The sequence below is a fragment of the Pongo pygmaeus genome, chromosome 23, assembly GCF_028885625.2.
Source record: "Pongo pygmaeus isolate AG05252 chromosome 23, NHGRI_mPonPyg2-v2.0_pri, whole genome shotgun sequence".
NCBI classification, from domain to species: domain Eukaryota; kingdom Metazoa; phylum Chordata; class Mammalia; order Primates; family Hominidae; genus Pongo; species Pongo pygmaeus.
This window is the reverse complement of record NC_085931.1, coordinates 36,059,789-36,075,504: the sequence shown is the minus strand read 5'-3', so window position 1 is coordinate 36,075,504 and position 15,716 is coordinate 36,059,789. Positions and strand designations below refer to the sequence as shown.

At 49.8% G+C, this 15,716-nt stretch overlaps 1 protein-coding gene across 7 annotated transcripts in view; it reads right to left on the bottom strand.

Annotated features, from left to right (window-relative positions):
* The window catches only part of KIAA1671 (KIAA1671 ortholog), a 242,847-nt gene that overhangs the window by 23,790 nt on the left and 203,341 nt on the right, over positions 1-15,716 (bottom strand). For all 7 annotated transcript variants that reach the window (XM_054469004.2, XM_054469003.2, XM_063662918.1 and 4 more), the window contains one exon: positions 700-818. In XM_054469004.2, the coding sequence (XP_054324979.2) occupies positions 700-818 (119 nt within the window). The remainder of the gene's footprint in view (positions 1-699; positions 819-15,716) is intronic.

The following is a 15,716-nucleotide window of genomic DNA, read 5'->3' as shown; positions in this document are numbered from 1 at the left end:
CGGGTTCAAGTGATTCTCGTGCTTCAGCTTCCTGAGCAGCTGGGATCACAGGTGCCCACCACCACACCCAGCTAATTTTTTTTGTATTTTTAGTAGAGATGGGGTTTCGCCATGTTGGCCAGGCTGGTCTCAAACTCCTGGCCTCAAGTGATCTGCCTGCCCGGGCTTCCCAAAGTGCTGGGATTACAGGTGTGAGCCACTGTGGCTGACTCACAATCTTTTTTTTGTTTGTTTTTTTGAGACGGAGTCTTGCTCTGTCCCCCAGGCTGGAGTGCAGTGGCACAATCCCGGCTCACTGCGACCTCCGCCTCCCAGGTTCAAGTGATTCTCCTGCCTCAGCCTCCCAAGTAGCTGGGATTACAGGCGTACGCTGCCATGCCCAGCTAATTTTTTGTATTTTAGTAGAGACGGGGTTTCACCATGTTTCCCAGTCTGGTCTTGAACTCCTAAGCTCGGGCAATCCACCCGCCTCGGCCTCCCAAAGTGCTGGGATTACAGACGTGAGCCACCGCACCCAGCCCATAATTTTTATTATTATTTTTTTGTACTTCCTAATTTCTTTTTTAAAACCAGAATGGGTTCCTCTTATAATTACAGACTGGAGGTTTTAGTAATATAGAAATCAGGAGGTGGATGGGCTGCAGCAACTCCAGCCCAGCTGCTCCCTTTGCAGCCAGAATCCTGTCACACGCATCCTACCTCTCCCCGCTCTGGCACTGCTCTGTCCACGTCCCATACTGGCTGCCAGTTTCGTGCACGAGGGTGTCAGTGTCCTTGGATTCAGTGGGCCGCCGGGAGAAACACTGCTTCAGCTGGTCCTGCAAAGACAAGCCAGATGTGAGACTTCTACCAGGAAATGTACTCAGAACCCCCGTCCCGGCTGACACGCAAATCAGATCGCATGGCCCCCAGCTCAAACCCATCCCAGCAACCTGCTGCCCTCCTAAGTGCGGCCAGACATCTTGGCTGGGCACTAGGGTGACCAATCGTCCCGGCTTGCCAAGACATCACAGGATACAGGACTTTCAGTGCCAAAAGTGGGCAAACTGGGATGAAGTGGTCACCCTACCTGGCATGTGGAGCCCTGCAGGGCATTGCCTGGCCCCCACCTCAATGACCCTCTCTCCTCCTCACAGTACAGCCTGGGCACACTTCTCTCATCTTCAGTGTTACTCAGACTCATGGATCTGGCTGGGGGAAGCTCCATGCACCCGCCTGCCCAGGTTCCTACCACTACCGTGTTTCCCAACTGCATCACCAGACACAACATCCGTGGAGCACCGAACTTGGGACAGGCATTGGGCTGAGCTCTTGACATGAGACCACCTGGTTGAACTACAGTCCCTCGACAATCCCATGGGGTGGATCTTATTACGATCCCCATTTTACAGATGATAAAATTGAGGCTTACAAACATGAAATTACGGCCGGGCACAGTGGCTCACGCCTGTAATCCCAGCACTTTAGGAGGCCGAGGTGGGCAGATCACGAGGTCAGGAGATCGAGACCATCCTGGCTAACATGGTGAAACCTCATCTCTACTAAAAATATAAAAAATTAGCCAGGTGTGGTGGCGGGCGCCTGTAGTCCCAGCTACTCGGGAGGCTAAGGCAGGAGAATGGCGTGAGCTCGGGACGCGGAGCTTGCAGTGAGCCGAGCTTGCAGTGAGCTGAGATTGTGCCACTCCAGCCTGGGCGACAGAGAGAGACTCCATCTCAAACAAAAAACATGAAATTACATGCCCCAAATCAAATAGCCAGTAAACAGCCAGCGAAGTGGAATTCAACCCCCAGGTCCAAACCACTGTGCTTCAGGCAACATCAATCCCTTGGGCTGTTGCAACCTGGTCTGTTGCTGGTTTCGGCCCTCGGCCTGGGCCCTCAGAGAGGGCAGGCAGGGGGCAAGGGTGCTGATTAACACAGAACTGACCACAAGGCCAAGCCTGGCACATGGTACAAAGGCCATAAATCCCCATTAAATGACTGAACTGCTGTCTTCCCTCATTTGTCTGCTTCGCAAATTAAAAGCCCATTCCCTGTGATGTGGCCACTGAAGTGGCTGCCATTTAGGCTTGTGCTTTATTGAGTGGGGAGAAGCTGGGGCCCTCAAGACAAAACCAAAAGTCCAATCCTTGGATGGGCCATTGGCTCACTGATGACTCAGACGGCCTTGGCTGCCTGAGCTTTGAATGATGCTCTCAGTCACCATCTTTTTTTTGAGACAAGGTCTTACTCTGTCACCTAGGCTGGAGTACAGTGGTGCAATCACAGCTCACTCCAGCCTTGGCCTCTGGGGCTCAAGTGATCCTCCTGCCTGAGACTCCCAAGCAGCTGGGAGCACAGGTATACACTACCACACCCACTTATTTAAAAAAAAATTTTTTTGTAGAGATGGGGTCTCGTCATGTTGCCCAGGCTGGTCTTAATCTCCTGGGCTCAAGAAATCCTCCTGCCTCGGCCTCTCAAAGTGTTGCAATTACTGGCGTGAGGCACCACGCCCAGCCCCAGTCACTGTCTTTTGATGAGGAATCTGGAAATGGGGGTTAGGGCATAAGACTGGCCCAGAAAGACAAACAGGGCTCATCTTTACTCCTTACATTCTGTTCCATTTGAGATCAGGAGGCACATTCTCCTGGAATATGCTTCATATCATCTCCTGCTCAAAAACCTTCTGGGGTTCCCTATTGTCCTCACACAGAAATCCAAGGCCCCTTGCAAGCGAGCCCCCAAATTTCCTGTCTGATCCCATCCCCTACCCTTGCTCCAAACAAACTCTCTATCCCATACTCTTCGGCTTACTACATACCATATCCACACAAGCCTCACACACTCCTGGCCTCTGCAGCCTTGTTTGTGTCATTCCACCTCCCTATCCATCCTTCTTACCCAAAGCTATTGCAACCCATAGTGACATCTCCTCCCTAAACTTTTTTTTTTTTTCTCTAGATGGAGTCCCACCCTGTCTCCCAGGCTGGAGTGCAGTGGCGCAATCTTGGCCCACCGCAACCTCCGCCTCCCAGGTTCAAGTGATTTTCTTGCCTCAGCCTCCTTAGTAGCTGGGATTACAGGCACACACCACCATGCCTGGGTAATTTGTTTGTATTTTTAGTGGAGACAGGGTTTCACCACATTGGCCAGGCTGGTCATGAACTCCTGACCTCAGGTGATCCGCCCACCTTGGCCTCCTGAAGTGCTGGGATTCCAGGCGTGAGCCACCACTGTATACCCTGGAAGACTTATCAATTGTACCAGGCAGAATGTGACACATAATTTATATTACGCAACAGATATTTACTGAGCACCTACTACATGCTAGGCACTGGGGAACTGGGCGTGGCAGGTCACGGCACAGACGCAGGCTCTGGGATTCTGCAACTTATCAGATGTGCCCTTTAAGACTGGGATGCTCCAATGTTTCTGTTCCCCTCTTGGAGCCTGCCTGGCACACAGTAGGTGCTTAGTTAACGGAGGTGGGCTGATTGTTCCTCAGCAGTTTATCTTCCTCCCAGGCAGGGGAGCCAGCCTCTTCTCAGGTTCTCTGGAACCACACTGAGCTGAGACAGCACTTGTGGTCCATGTGGTCCTGCAGGATGAGTGGGCACCTGGGGAAAAGCCTGCTGTGTGGCCTCAGGGCTCTGGCTTCCCTCTCTGAATTGCAGAGAAGTTTCAAGAATTCAGTGAGAAAATAATGGTCACCCCCAGGGCACAGATGCAAACTTGACAGCTCCTAGAACAGGGCCCAGCACTCAGGAAACATCCCATAAATGGTCACCTCCTTTCCATTCTCTTTCTCTTGCCTTTTAGAGATACTCATGTACCCCATGATGTTCGTGGGAATACTGTGAATGAGGTGTATACAAGGACGGGAATTCAGAATAAATCCCTCAGTCACCCCTGCTAAATGGCTACACTCATAGACCCGAATAAGAGCTGCTGTCCACTCTTAATTCTACTGTCTGTAGAAGCTTTTCCATCTCTAGTTACAACCTAACACCTTACTCACTGTAAAACATTTAGGAGTAATGGAAAATCACAAAGAATACATTTTAAAAGAACTCATCACCCAAAGACAGTATCCTGTCATAGTCCTGCCTGGAATTTTCTCAGGATCAATTCACCTACATCACCATTTTACTGGCTGAAGAATATTTCACTTTTCGGACGCAGCATCTTCCAATTAACCAGTCCCCAAGTGCTGGGACTTTTGGTTGCTGAGGATTTTCTTCACCACTATAATCAATAATATGACAAACACCCCTGAGGCTAAATCAACACATCTCTGCAATTATTCCCGTAAGAGAAATTCCTAGGTATAGAGTCACCAGGTCAAAGGGCTTTGGGATCCAGATGAGCAAGCCAGCTTTGGAAGAGGCTGCCTAACTTCCAAGCCCACAGGCAGCACATGGGGATAGCTGTTGGCACGCTGGAGGGATGCAGTCAGGCCCTGCTGGGGAGTGTTATGTTTTTGCCTTGCAAGGCAAGGTCACCTGATATACTCAGAGGCACAGCACTGTCGACAGAATTCTCCCTGGGATGCAGGGCTGGAAGTGGCCATCTGAGCCCGCTCCCAGCTCCTTCCTGTTTTCAAAGATGTGATGGAACTGGCCATTCCCTAACTTAATGCCCTTCGGAGGTCAGATTCAGAGGCCAGATGCTGGGGACTTAGGGGTTGTTTCTGGTGGAGGACAAGACATCGTTGTCCCAAGCAGCTTGTTGTCCCGAGGCTGCAAGGTGGATGCTGGGCTTGTGCTCGGGTGTGCTAAGCTCAGTGGGAGGCAGAGGAGTGACAGCTTATAGCTAGGGTGGGGACGCAGGGCAGGGCTTGCTGTCTCTGCTCTGCCCAGCTGTGTGGCCTGGCTAAGTGACTCCACCCATCCAAGCCTCAGTTTTCACACTGGAAAAACAAGGACTGTTTTGAGGTATCAAGAGGTAATCTCCGGAAAGTGTTAAGCTCACTGCCTGGCACATAAATGGGTGCCCAGGAGATGGGAACCTTCATAATGGCAGCAACTTTCAGGCCCTCTTTGGAGTCGGGCAGGGGAATGAAGCCTTGGCAAAGGGTTCTTAAAATCCCTGAGAGAGGGGGATCCCCCTCAGGGCTGAGTGACGGAAGAAGGAATTTGCAGGGGCCCCCTAGAAACCAAAAGGTCAAGTCCATCGCTGAGGGTGAAACCAGGGCAGGCGGCAGGGGGGCAGTTTCCAGACCTCTTGCGGATGTCCCTGGGGAGAAATGGTGTCCAACCAAAACATGGTGGCTTCCCTTTATACAACCATCTGTGTGCCCTCCCCCACAGAGGTTTGGGATTCAGGCTCAGGGATCTGAACTCTCCAAGAGTCAGGGATGGATGGGTTTTCTCCCTCCACCGCTTAATGCCAGACTGAGGGTCCTGAGGCCAGCGCTGCTGCCTCCTCTCTCGCCTTCACTGCCATACTGCATCGATCCTCAGTCCTTCAAAGTCTCTTTCTGGAACATTCCTTCCAGCTATGATCAGCTATCTGTTCACCCATGGCGGCAGCTTCCGAGGGACCTCCCCTGGCATCCTTCGCCCTGTATGTTCTTCTCATTCTACTTTCCAAAACTGAATAGGTCCCTGCTCAAAGCCCTTCCACAGCCCCCCACATCCCTCCGGGTAAAGGCTAGGGTTAGGGATAGGGTTACGGCCTGCGGGACCTGCATGGGTGTGGGGCCTGGTGGGCTCAGCAGCTCCTTCAGTGTTGCTTCCCTCCTCCCATACCCCTCCTCTCACCCCCCAGTCCCTCCCACTGGCTCCTCCAGCCCCATTTCCCTCCCCTCACATTCCTCCCTGTCACCTCCAGGCCTGGTGGAGCAGCTACCACCTCCAAGTTACCATTCAGATTTCAACTTTGATGTCCAGGAAGCCTTGCCTGAACTTTCCCACCATCCTACCCTGAGGGCTGGCTCAGGAGGCCCCAGGCTCCCATTGTCCCCTAGACCTCAGGTCTCTACATCTGTGCCATCTGATACAGTAGCCACTAGCCACTTATGACTATTTAAATTTAATTTATATTAGTTGACATTAAATAATACTAAGAATTCAGTTCCCCTGTGGCATTAGCCATATTTCAAGGGCTCCACAGCCACCCACCATACTGAACAGCATGGAGAATACATTTCTATCACTGTACAAAGCTGTAGTGTACAGCACTGCTGTAGAACTTTCCACAGTATAATAATTATCATTTACCAGTTTCTCAGCAGTCTTCCCTGAACAAACACTGCTTCCAGAGCCAGAACACCTGGACTTGAATCCAGAGACCGCCACATAGTAGCTATATGACCTTCGACGAGCTACTTCTCTGTGTCTCAATGTTCAATCAAAGCAGGTTATGGTGAATATAACTGCATTCTCTGCTCTTTAACACAGACCCTCAAATTTGGAGTCATGCAGGGGCTAGGGTTACCTAAGGGAATTCATCTTGTAAATGCAGTTTAAGAAAGCAAGCTGTTAATCAGCACTTTCTCTAGTTAGTATCCTGGTAACCTTGTGTGCATTACAAGTTACTCATGCCTCATCATTCTACCAGAACTTGGCAGGACTTCAAATCACAACACTTGAGCTTAGCCCCAGAGCTACGAGGCCTCAAAATCAACCACAGACACACACACACACACACACACACACACACACACACACACACACACACAAAGGCCTGCAACTCTCTCTCTCTCTCTTTTTTTTTCCCGAGACAGTCTCACTCTGTTGCCCAGGCTGGAGTGCAATAGGGCAATCTCGGCTCACTGCAAGCTCCGCTTCCTGGGTTCAAGTGATTCTCCTGCCTCAGCCTCCCGAATAGCTGGGACTACAGGTGCGTGCCACCAGGCCCAGCTAATTTTTGTATTTTTAGTAGAGACGGGGTTTCACCATGTTGCCCAGGCTGGTCTCGAACTCCTGACCTCATGATCCACCTGCCTTGGCTTCCCAAAGTGCTGGGATTATAGGCATGAGCCACCATACCGGGCCCCTGCAACTCACTTTCTAAAAGTCAGGTTGTTTTATTAGCTTTAAGGCAGGATGTTCTTCCAACTCTGTTTTGCTTCACAGGCTGCTATAAAAAAACACCCTTAGTGACTGCAGGCAGGTGGATAATCTACAAGATACTCTGAAAATACACATGATGAATTAAAAGGCAGGCAGAGAGGTCTGCCTGAATTGGTCTCCATTTATCCAAGTCTCCAATCTCTACCTCCGTTTGGTCATATGTCAAATGAGGTTGACTGAATACTACAATGTACACCTGGATGGACCCCCTGAGTCCATTCAGTCAGCCCTTCCTTTTCAGATGAGAAAATGGAGGCCCAGAAACAGCAACAGCTATGGGCTCTTAGTTCTCCTGGTGAGTGGGAAGCAGAGCTGGGGAGACTGGAACCCAGGCTCTGGGCTCCTTTCCCAGTGCTCCTTCCTGCCACCAACATTCTACCTGCCCTACCTTTTCTATGATGTGTCAGGAGGCTCTCAGAAGGAGGAATAGGTTACAATGCTCTGAAAAACCTCAAGACTTGGCAGGTTTAAAAACCACTTGCCTGGACTGGCTTGCCAAGCCCCAAAGCCACTGGAAGGTGAGAACTCTGGGCCCTTGTCTTGCAGGCAAAGACAAGTGCCTCAGTGGACAGCTTTGGGGAGACAGGCTAACACGTACCCCCTAAAGGCTAAATTAAAACAACCCATAATATATGTCCCCAAATTGAAAATCTGCATAGCCTTAATTCAGTAACTTTCGCTCCAGAAATTTATCTCAAGGAAACCATCAGAGATACCTGCCAAGATCTATGAACATGGACACCGCCCTGCAGGATTAGTTATTATTGCAAAATACTAGAGACAACCTAAATGTTTAATAAGGCAGGGGATGGTGAAATACAATATCCATGCAATGGATAAATACAGCCAAGAAATGGCCAGGCGTGGTGGCTCATGCCTGTAGTCCCAGCACTTTGGGAGGCCGAGGTGGGCGGATCACAAGGTCAAGGGATCAAGACCATCCCGGCCAACACGGTGAAACCCCATTTCTACTAAAAATATAAAAATTAGCTGGGCGTGGTGGCGTGCACCTGTAGTCCCAGCTACTTTGGAGGCTGAGGTAAGAGAATCGCTTGAACCCAGGTAGCAGAGGTTGCAATGAGCCGAGATCACACCACTGCACTCCAGCCTGGGTGACAGTGTGAGACTCCATCTCAAAAAAAAAAAAAAATACAGCCAAGGAAAATAATGTCCAGAAGTAATATTTACTGTCACAGAAAGATGTCTGCCATAAACTAGAAAATGTAAAAAAAAAATAAATAAATAAAATAAAAAAAATTTTTTTTGAGACAATGTCTCACTCTATCACCCAGGCTGGAGTGCAGGGACACTGTCAATGGCTCACTGCAGCCTCGACTCCTCAGGCTTAAGCGATCCTCCCATCTTAGCCTCCTGAGTAGCTGGGACTACAGGCATGTGCCACCATGCCTGGCTAATTTTTGTATGTTTTGTAGAGACAAGGTTTCACCGTGTTGCCCAGGCTGGTCTTGAATTCCTGGGCTCAAGCAATCTACCTGCCTCTGCCTCCCAAAGTGCTGGGATTATAGGCCTGAGCCACCATGCCAGGCCAAAAAAATTTTTTTAAGGTAACAAAACAATGTGTGTTGTGACACCAGTTTTATGAAAACAAACACATAAATGGGAGTATATGTACACATCATAAGTTAAGTACCAATCAGAAACAGGCTCTTAGTCAATCTACACCAGAGTTCAACAAACTTTTTCTATAAAGGGCTAGATAGTAAATATTTGGGGCTTTGTGGTTCATGATGGTCTCTGTTCCAGTTACTCAATTCCGCTGTTGTTAATGCAAAGGCAGCACAAGACTCATAGCTAAATGAGCGTGCATGGCTGTGTCCCAATAAAACTTTATTTACAAAAGAAGCAGCCGGCTAGATTTTGCTTTCAGGCAGTAGTTTGTTGATCTCTGTTCTATAGGGGCTGTTTCATTCATCACAGTACCCCAGCACTTAGAACAACACCTCACCTCTAGTAGTTGTGGAATAAACATTTGTTGGAAAAATATGTTTCTGAGAATAATATCTTTGCAGTGAGTAACCATGAGCTTCTTAAATAGAAAAGGTGACATAGTTACACAGGGGATGAGAAAAAGAGAAAATATTACAGCTGCATGTATTTTGGGGTGTTTGACACATCTGCCTAAGAAAGAACCCCGAGTCAGGGCAGTGCTCGGTGGCACACAGCTGACAGAGCAGTTCTGAGAGATTCCAGAAGTGTGTCCCAATCCCTTCTGCAATTCTATACCCCCAGCTGTGCAGGGAGTGCTGTGGTCATGGGGCCCAGGCCAGCGTGGGGGACACATGCTCTGTCTCAGTGCCCCTGCGGGCCCAGGCAGCTTCTCATCCTGTGTCCAGGCCAGACCAATACCATGGCCAAGCAATAACAGTAACAATAATGGCAGGGGCTGACGCTCCTGAGCACTGACAATGTGCCCATCATTATGCCACGGAAAGTTCCCAAGAAGCCTATGAAGTAGGAACCATGAGGAATCCATTTCACAGAGGAGGAGACTGAGGCCCAGGGAGTCGATCTGGCATGCCCAAGGTCACATGGTTTGGAAGGGGTGGAGTTGGGATTTGAACCTGAGTTTGCCTGGCACCCAAAGACATCCAAAGACAGCACATTCTCCTGGCTGTGGCTTGACACTGAGGGCTTTCCTGGGTCCTCAATAACCATTTTACAGAGGGGAAAACTGAGGACCAGGCAGTGGGAGGCATGCCCAGCCAGGCCTGAAACCCAGCATCCTGACTCCCTGGCCAGTGCTCTGGTCACCACAGGCCATCCCGAAGTGCATCCACAGGTGCGGTCTCAGTTGGGCCCAGGAAGAGGAGAAGGAGAGGGGCTGGAGGCCAAGGATGGGCCAAGTCCCCCAGTCTGTCCCACATCCACCCTGCACGCCCAGCTGTCAGGACCATCTTTTCAGAAGGTCCAGCAAGGCCTCGGCACACATGCTGCCATCCCTCCAGCGGCTCCCTTCCAGCACTCTGAAGATAGAGCCGGGGTCCTCACTGGGCCCTGTGGGTCCCACGTGACCAGCACTCACTCCTGGCACCCTTATCTCACCCTCTTTCCTCACCTGCTCTGATCTGGCCATGCGATCCTCACACACACAAGGCACCATCGTGCCACAGGTCCCTGTCTGAGCTGTTGGCTCTGCCTAGGATGCTGCCTCCATGGGCCCAGGCCCACTCATCCTTCAGATGGCATGCTGATGTCAGCTCCTCTTAGGGGCTTTCCTGACCGCCAGCGGTCTACGTGGACGTCCTCCCCATCAGAGCCCTGGCCTCAGTTGGTGGTACTGAAATTATTTGTATGACTCGTTGAATGTGTGTCCCTCCCAGCACATGCAGTCTCCGAGGGGGTCGCTGTTTTTTGTCACAATTCTCAGTGCTTAGTTACAGTACCTGGCACATAGTAAGTGCTCAATAAATAGGAAGGAGGGAAGGAGGGAAGAAGGGAAGAAAGAAGGAAAAGGGAAGTTAGGAAGGGAGAAACAGAAGAAAGGGATGGGAGAAGAAGGGAGAGGCAAGGAGGGAAGGGGAGGAGAAGAAGGGGGTCAGACTAGAAGGAACTAGATGGGATATGAGGCTGGGCAGACCCCTCAGGACCCTCTCTCAAAGGTGCCAGCAAAAACCTGCACAGCATCCCCTCCCATGCACTTGGGTCCCAGCTGAGAGAGAAGTCAGGATGTATGATGGGCTTCCAGGCAGACCACTGTGTCACCTATGGTTACAGCACAAGCCAAGTCTTGCCCCATCTCGAGCTCTATGTTAGGGGAGGAATGGCGCTTCTTAGGGAAAGCTGTGGGACAGCAGCCACTGACTCCCCCTCAGTGGGCTCCAAGGACAACAATGTAGGTGTGGCCAGGTGTGGCCAGGTGTAGTCAAGTGTGGCTGGATGTGGCTGGGTGTGGTGGCTGAGGCAGGGGGATGGTTCAGGGTCTGGGCTGATCTCCTGGCTGCAGGCTACTCAGGACATGCTGTGGACACTACTCGGTGGGGCAGGAAGGCCTTGAGGTCATCTCTGGGGTTGGTGCAAGCCTGGTGTGGAGGACGGAGAGTAGAAGAGGAGAGGGAGACAGAGACAGGCAGGCAGAGGCAGAGAGAGAAGCAGCAAGGACAGAGACGGAAGCAAGACCCAACCGAAAGAGCAAACCCAAGACTGAGAAGCATGGAGATGGGCGCAGAGAGACACAGGGCAAGAGTAACAGGGAGGTGGAGGGGCATATGTGCCCAAGCCTCTGAATGAGGGGGCTGGATGGGCCCACCTGGGCTGTGGCTCTGTGGCTCCACCAGCAGGGGCACACCCGTATGCACCTGTGTGCATGCGGCTGAGCTGTACCTCCTGACCCGTTGTCATGAGCACAGGTGCCATCCTCAGCTCTGGCTCCACTCCCTAGATGACCTCAAGCAAGGCCCTGCCCTTCTCTGTGCCTCAGTTTACTCTCTTGGTGATCAATTGTCTGGGACTGGAGGTCTCAGCGGCTCTCTGCAGCTTGATGGCTAACCTCTGCCTGCTGGCTAATGTCCAGTGTTCACAAAACCTTCTGCGTGAACTGTCGGTGTAAAGGGTTTGGCTCATTCCCCTTTAAATGAGCATGTATTCAGATTGTTCACAGTGTTGGCAGTGCACCCACCTAACTAATGATGAAATAATGGGGCTCACTCCTTGGGGCTTCAATAAAACCAGTTTTTATAAACATTCCACAGATATGCTAACAGCCCTTACTGATTAGCAACCTAAACCACAAACTTTTAGGTTGCAGATATGAAATTAACCTATCCTGATGCTCTGACATATTAGAGTTGGGACAGGTTAGCAGTTCTGAGCTAGGGCTCTATGACCGAGCAGACCAGAGCAAATCCAGCTCTGTCACTTGCTAGCTACAACTCAACCTCTCTAGCCTCAACTTCCCCATCTGTAAAATGGGAAGCTTGGGGGTGTTGGCAGGATTCTGTCAATGTCTGGGGAGAACTAGCACATGCCTGGCATGTGGTTGGTGCCAAACAGATGCCAGTCCACGTGATGATGTTGGTGTCCACTGTTCAGTTCCCAAACACATCGTTTTAACAAACATCATGACAAGGTGCTAACAGGTTCTGATGAGGCCTGACAGTTCTGTCTTTCAGCTAAGAACCAGAGTGGCTACCTAAATCAGATCCCCCAGTATCTCCCTGGACCTGACGTCCAGGGAGACTAGGACTCCCTCCAAGGGCACCCTGGGGAAGGTCCTACATCGCATAATGATCCACAGCCCCAGCTCTGCAGGGCAGATGAGTCATCCACCGTGGTGTGCAGGCTGCAAAATGATGCCTGTGGCAGAGACATGCTGTCTCCATGGGACAAGCGTTACCCAAAGTGACAGGAACACAAGTTTGCAGCTGGTCTGCAGGAGGCGTATTTGGTTTCCCGGCTGGGAGTGCCTGACAAGGCTCTGAGTGGGGGCTTCCTTGGAGGCTATAAACAAACAACAGCTGGGCCCTGGCTCCTGTCGGCCTCAGAGGCAGGGTTCCCCTAGACCCAAGAAGCCCAGTGGGTACCCTAGAGCCTGCGCTGTGGGTACCCTAGAGCCTGCGCTGTGGGTAGCCTAGAGCCTGCGCTGTGGGTGTCCTAGAGCCTGCGCTGTGGGTGTCCTAGAGCCTGCGCTTGTGGGTGTCCTAGAGCCTGCGCTGTGGGTGTCCTAGAGCCTGCGCTGTGGGTGTCAGAGGTGGGCAGGGAGGCAATAAGAATAGTAACAGCCACAAACACCTAAGAAGCGCCAACTGCACACCTGGGACCATGTCAAATTCCTTATGTAGACCATCAAGTTTAATTCTCATAACAGATACTGCTAATATCCCCATTTCACAGATAAGGGAGCTGAGGCTCTGAGACATTAAATAGCAACAATAGCAGACACTTGGATGGCGCTTACTGCATGCTGGGCCGTGACATTTACTCCTCCCAACAATCCGAGTAATCGGGTACTGTTACTATCCCCACTTTCTGCATGAGAAGACCGAGGCACAGAGAGGAAGGAGCTCCATTCAAACCCAGGTGGCTGGGCTTCAAGTTAGTGGCCTGTGATTCCCCACTTTACCAACGCCCACTGCAGTTTTACCCAGGAAGTACTCGGTCCAGTGTGTCGGCTGCTGGCAGTATGGCCCGGGGTCTGTTTGGAATGTGTCCCTAAAATGCAGCCCAGGCATCCACTCCCCCAGGAAGCCTCTCCTGGCTGGCCTCATTCCCAGGTGGATTCTTAGGACTCCCACAGAACCCCCTGTGCTCACCCCATCATAGAAATTATTGGGCTGCACTGTGGTTATCGTTTGACTGTCTTCTCTAAACTGTAAGCTCCCTGACGGCAGGAACTGGGGTCTGTTCGCCCTCAAATGCCAGTGCCAAGTTCAGAGACAGCCACAGTGGACAGGAAGCAAGTGAAGATGGATGGATGGATGGATGGAGTGAATGAACCCATAAATGACTCCCTGCCCCCTCTCTAATATCAGAATGACACTGCTATTTACCCAGACCCTCTTGATATATCACAGGACCACCTGCTTTTATATATGTCCTTAAAATTTAATTCTTGTTGCTTTTTAAAACAAATTGTTTTTTTATAAAACACTATGTGGGCTGGGCATGGTGGCTCATGCCTGTAATCTCAGCACTTTGGGAGGCTGAGGTGGGCGGATCACAAGGTCAGGAGATCAAGACCATCCTGCCTAACACAGTGAAACCCCATCTCTACTAAAAATACAAAAAATTAGCCAGGCGTGGTGGCGGGTGCCTGTAGTCCCAGCTACTCGGGAGGCTGAGGCAGGAGAGAGGCGTGAACCTGGGAGGTGTAAGCTGAGATCGTGCCACTGCACTCCAGCCTGGGCAACAGAGTGAGACTCCGTCTGAATAAAAAAAAAACAAAACAAAAAGAACAACAACAACAAAAACAACAACGATGTGCAGAGTGCTGACAGTGAAACTGGGGTGGCCTGTCTGATACATTTAGGTGCAAAATAGGAGAGACTGATCCTGAGAGAGAAGAAAAATGCCCAAAATAATCAGGGGAGAGGGGAGGGGCACAGAACATTCTAGAAGTACTGTGGCACTCTTGCATGGAGATAGACAAATTTGATGTTCCTTTTAACTCAGAATTTCTGTTAATATAAGCTCTACAGTTCTAAGGTTATGATGAGTCAAGGGAAAAGAGAATTTGGAGTTTTAAAAAATGTATTTAACCTAAATTATAGAACAATTATAATGTAGAACTCTATTTAATTGTTAGAAAGAATAGTTAAAAAGAATGAGGCAGACATAAGTTTACTGACACGGAATGACCTCCAAGATTCACTGTCTAGTGAGTAAAGCAAGGTGCAAAGTAACAGGTGGCAGACCCTGCCATTCGTGAGGGGGGAAAAAAGTAAAGATCAAAATGCACAGAATATCTAAGGACACAAGAAAACTGCAATCATACTTGTCTCTAGGAGAGGAATTGCGTGACTAGAGGACGGGGAGAGATGACTTTTTTTTATTCTACCTCTTTTTGTATTTTGTAACATTTGCGGCTAGTGATATAAAAAGTACATTTTGAAAATGTATAATTATATGTAAGTATATAATTCTTTTACGTTTCCCAGCATCTCCTTTTAATGGAATCTGCTCCCACTGATCCCAACTTGGCTCCTCTTGGAGGGATTCTTAAAACAGACTAAGCCCAATTTGACTTCTTTTTTTGAAACATCACATGTCAAAACATCTCTCTCATAGTTTATTTCAGGCTAGGGCTCAACTTGTCAGCTGACAGAATTGCAGCCTTGCAGCGTACGTGTAAACCTGTTGAGGAGGCAGGGAGCTGGGTGTGTCTCCCCATTGACTGAGGACCCCAAATCCTCCAGCCCAAGGCCTGGTCTCTCTCTCCCTGGCAGGACACTGCCACCAACTCAGCTGTGTTCTATGGGAATGATGACATTCCAATGTCACAAAGTGGCTTGACCATCCCTGCTACTGGGAGTCCGTCCAGCAGACAGATGCACGCACACACAGATCCACACATACATGTATATACACACAAATGTACATACACAAAACACACACACATAGATGCATACATACAGATGTATACATACATGAATATATACACAAACACGTATACACAAAACACATACACAAACACATGCAGATGCACACATATATGTATATATACACACATGCAAAGACATAAAAACATACAGATGCACACATACACATATGCACACAAACACATGTAAACATAACACATGCACACAAACGCACAAATGCACACAAACGTACACAAACCACAAACACATATGCACACATATACACACAAACACATATACACACGAAAATATAAACACAAACAGATGCATACACACAAATACACACATATATGCACACAATTACATATACATAAAAAGCGCATACAGGCCAGGCACGGTGGCTTATGCCTGTAATCCCAGGACTTTGGGAAGCCAAGGAGGACAGATCACGAGGTCAGAAGATCAAGACCATCCTGGCTAACATGGTGAAACCCCATCTCTACTAAAAAAATACAAAAAAATTAGCCAGGTGTGATGGTGGGTGCCTGTAGTCCCAGCTACTCGGGAGGCTAAGGCAGGAGAATGGCGTGAACCTGGGAGGTGAGAGCTTGCAGTGAGCCGAG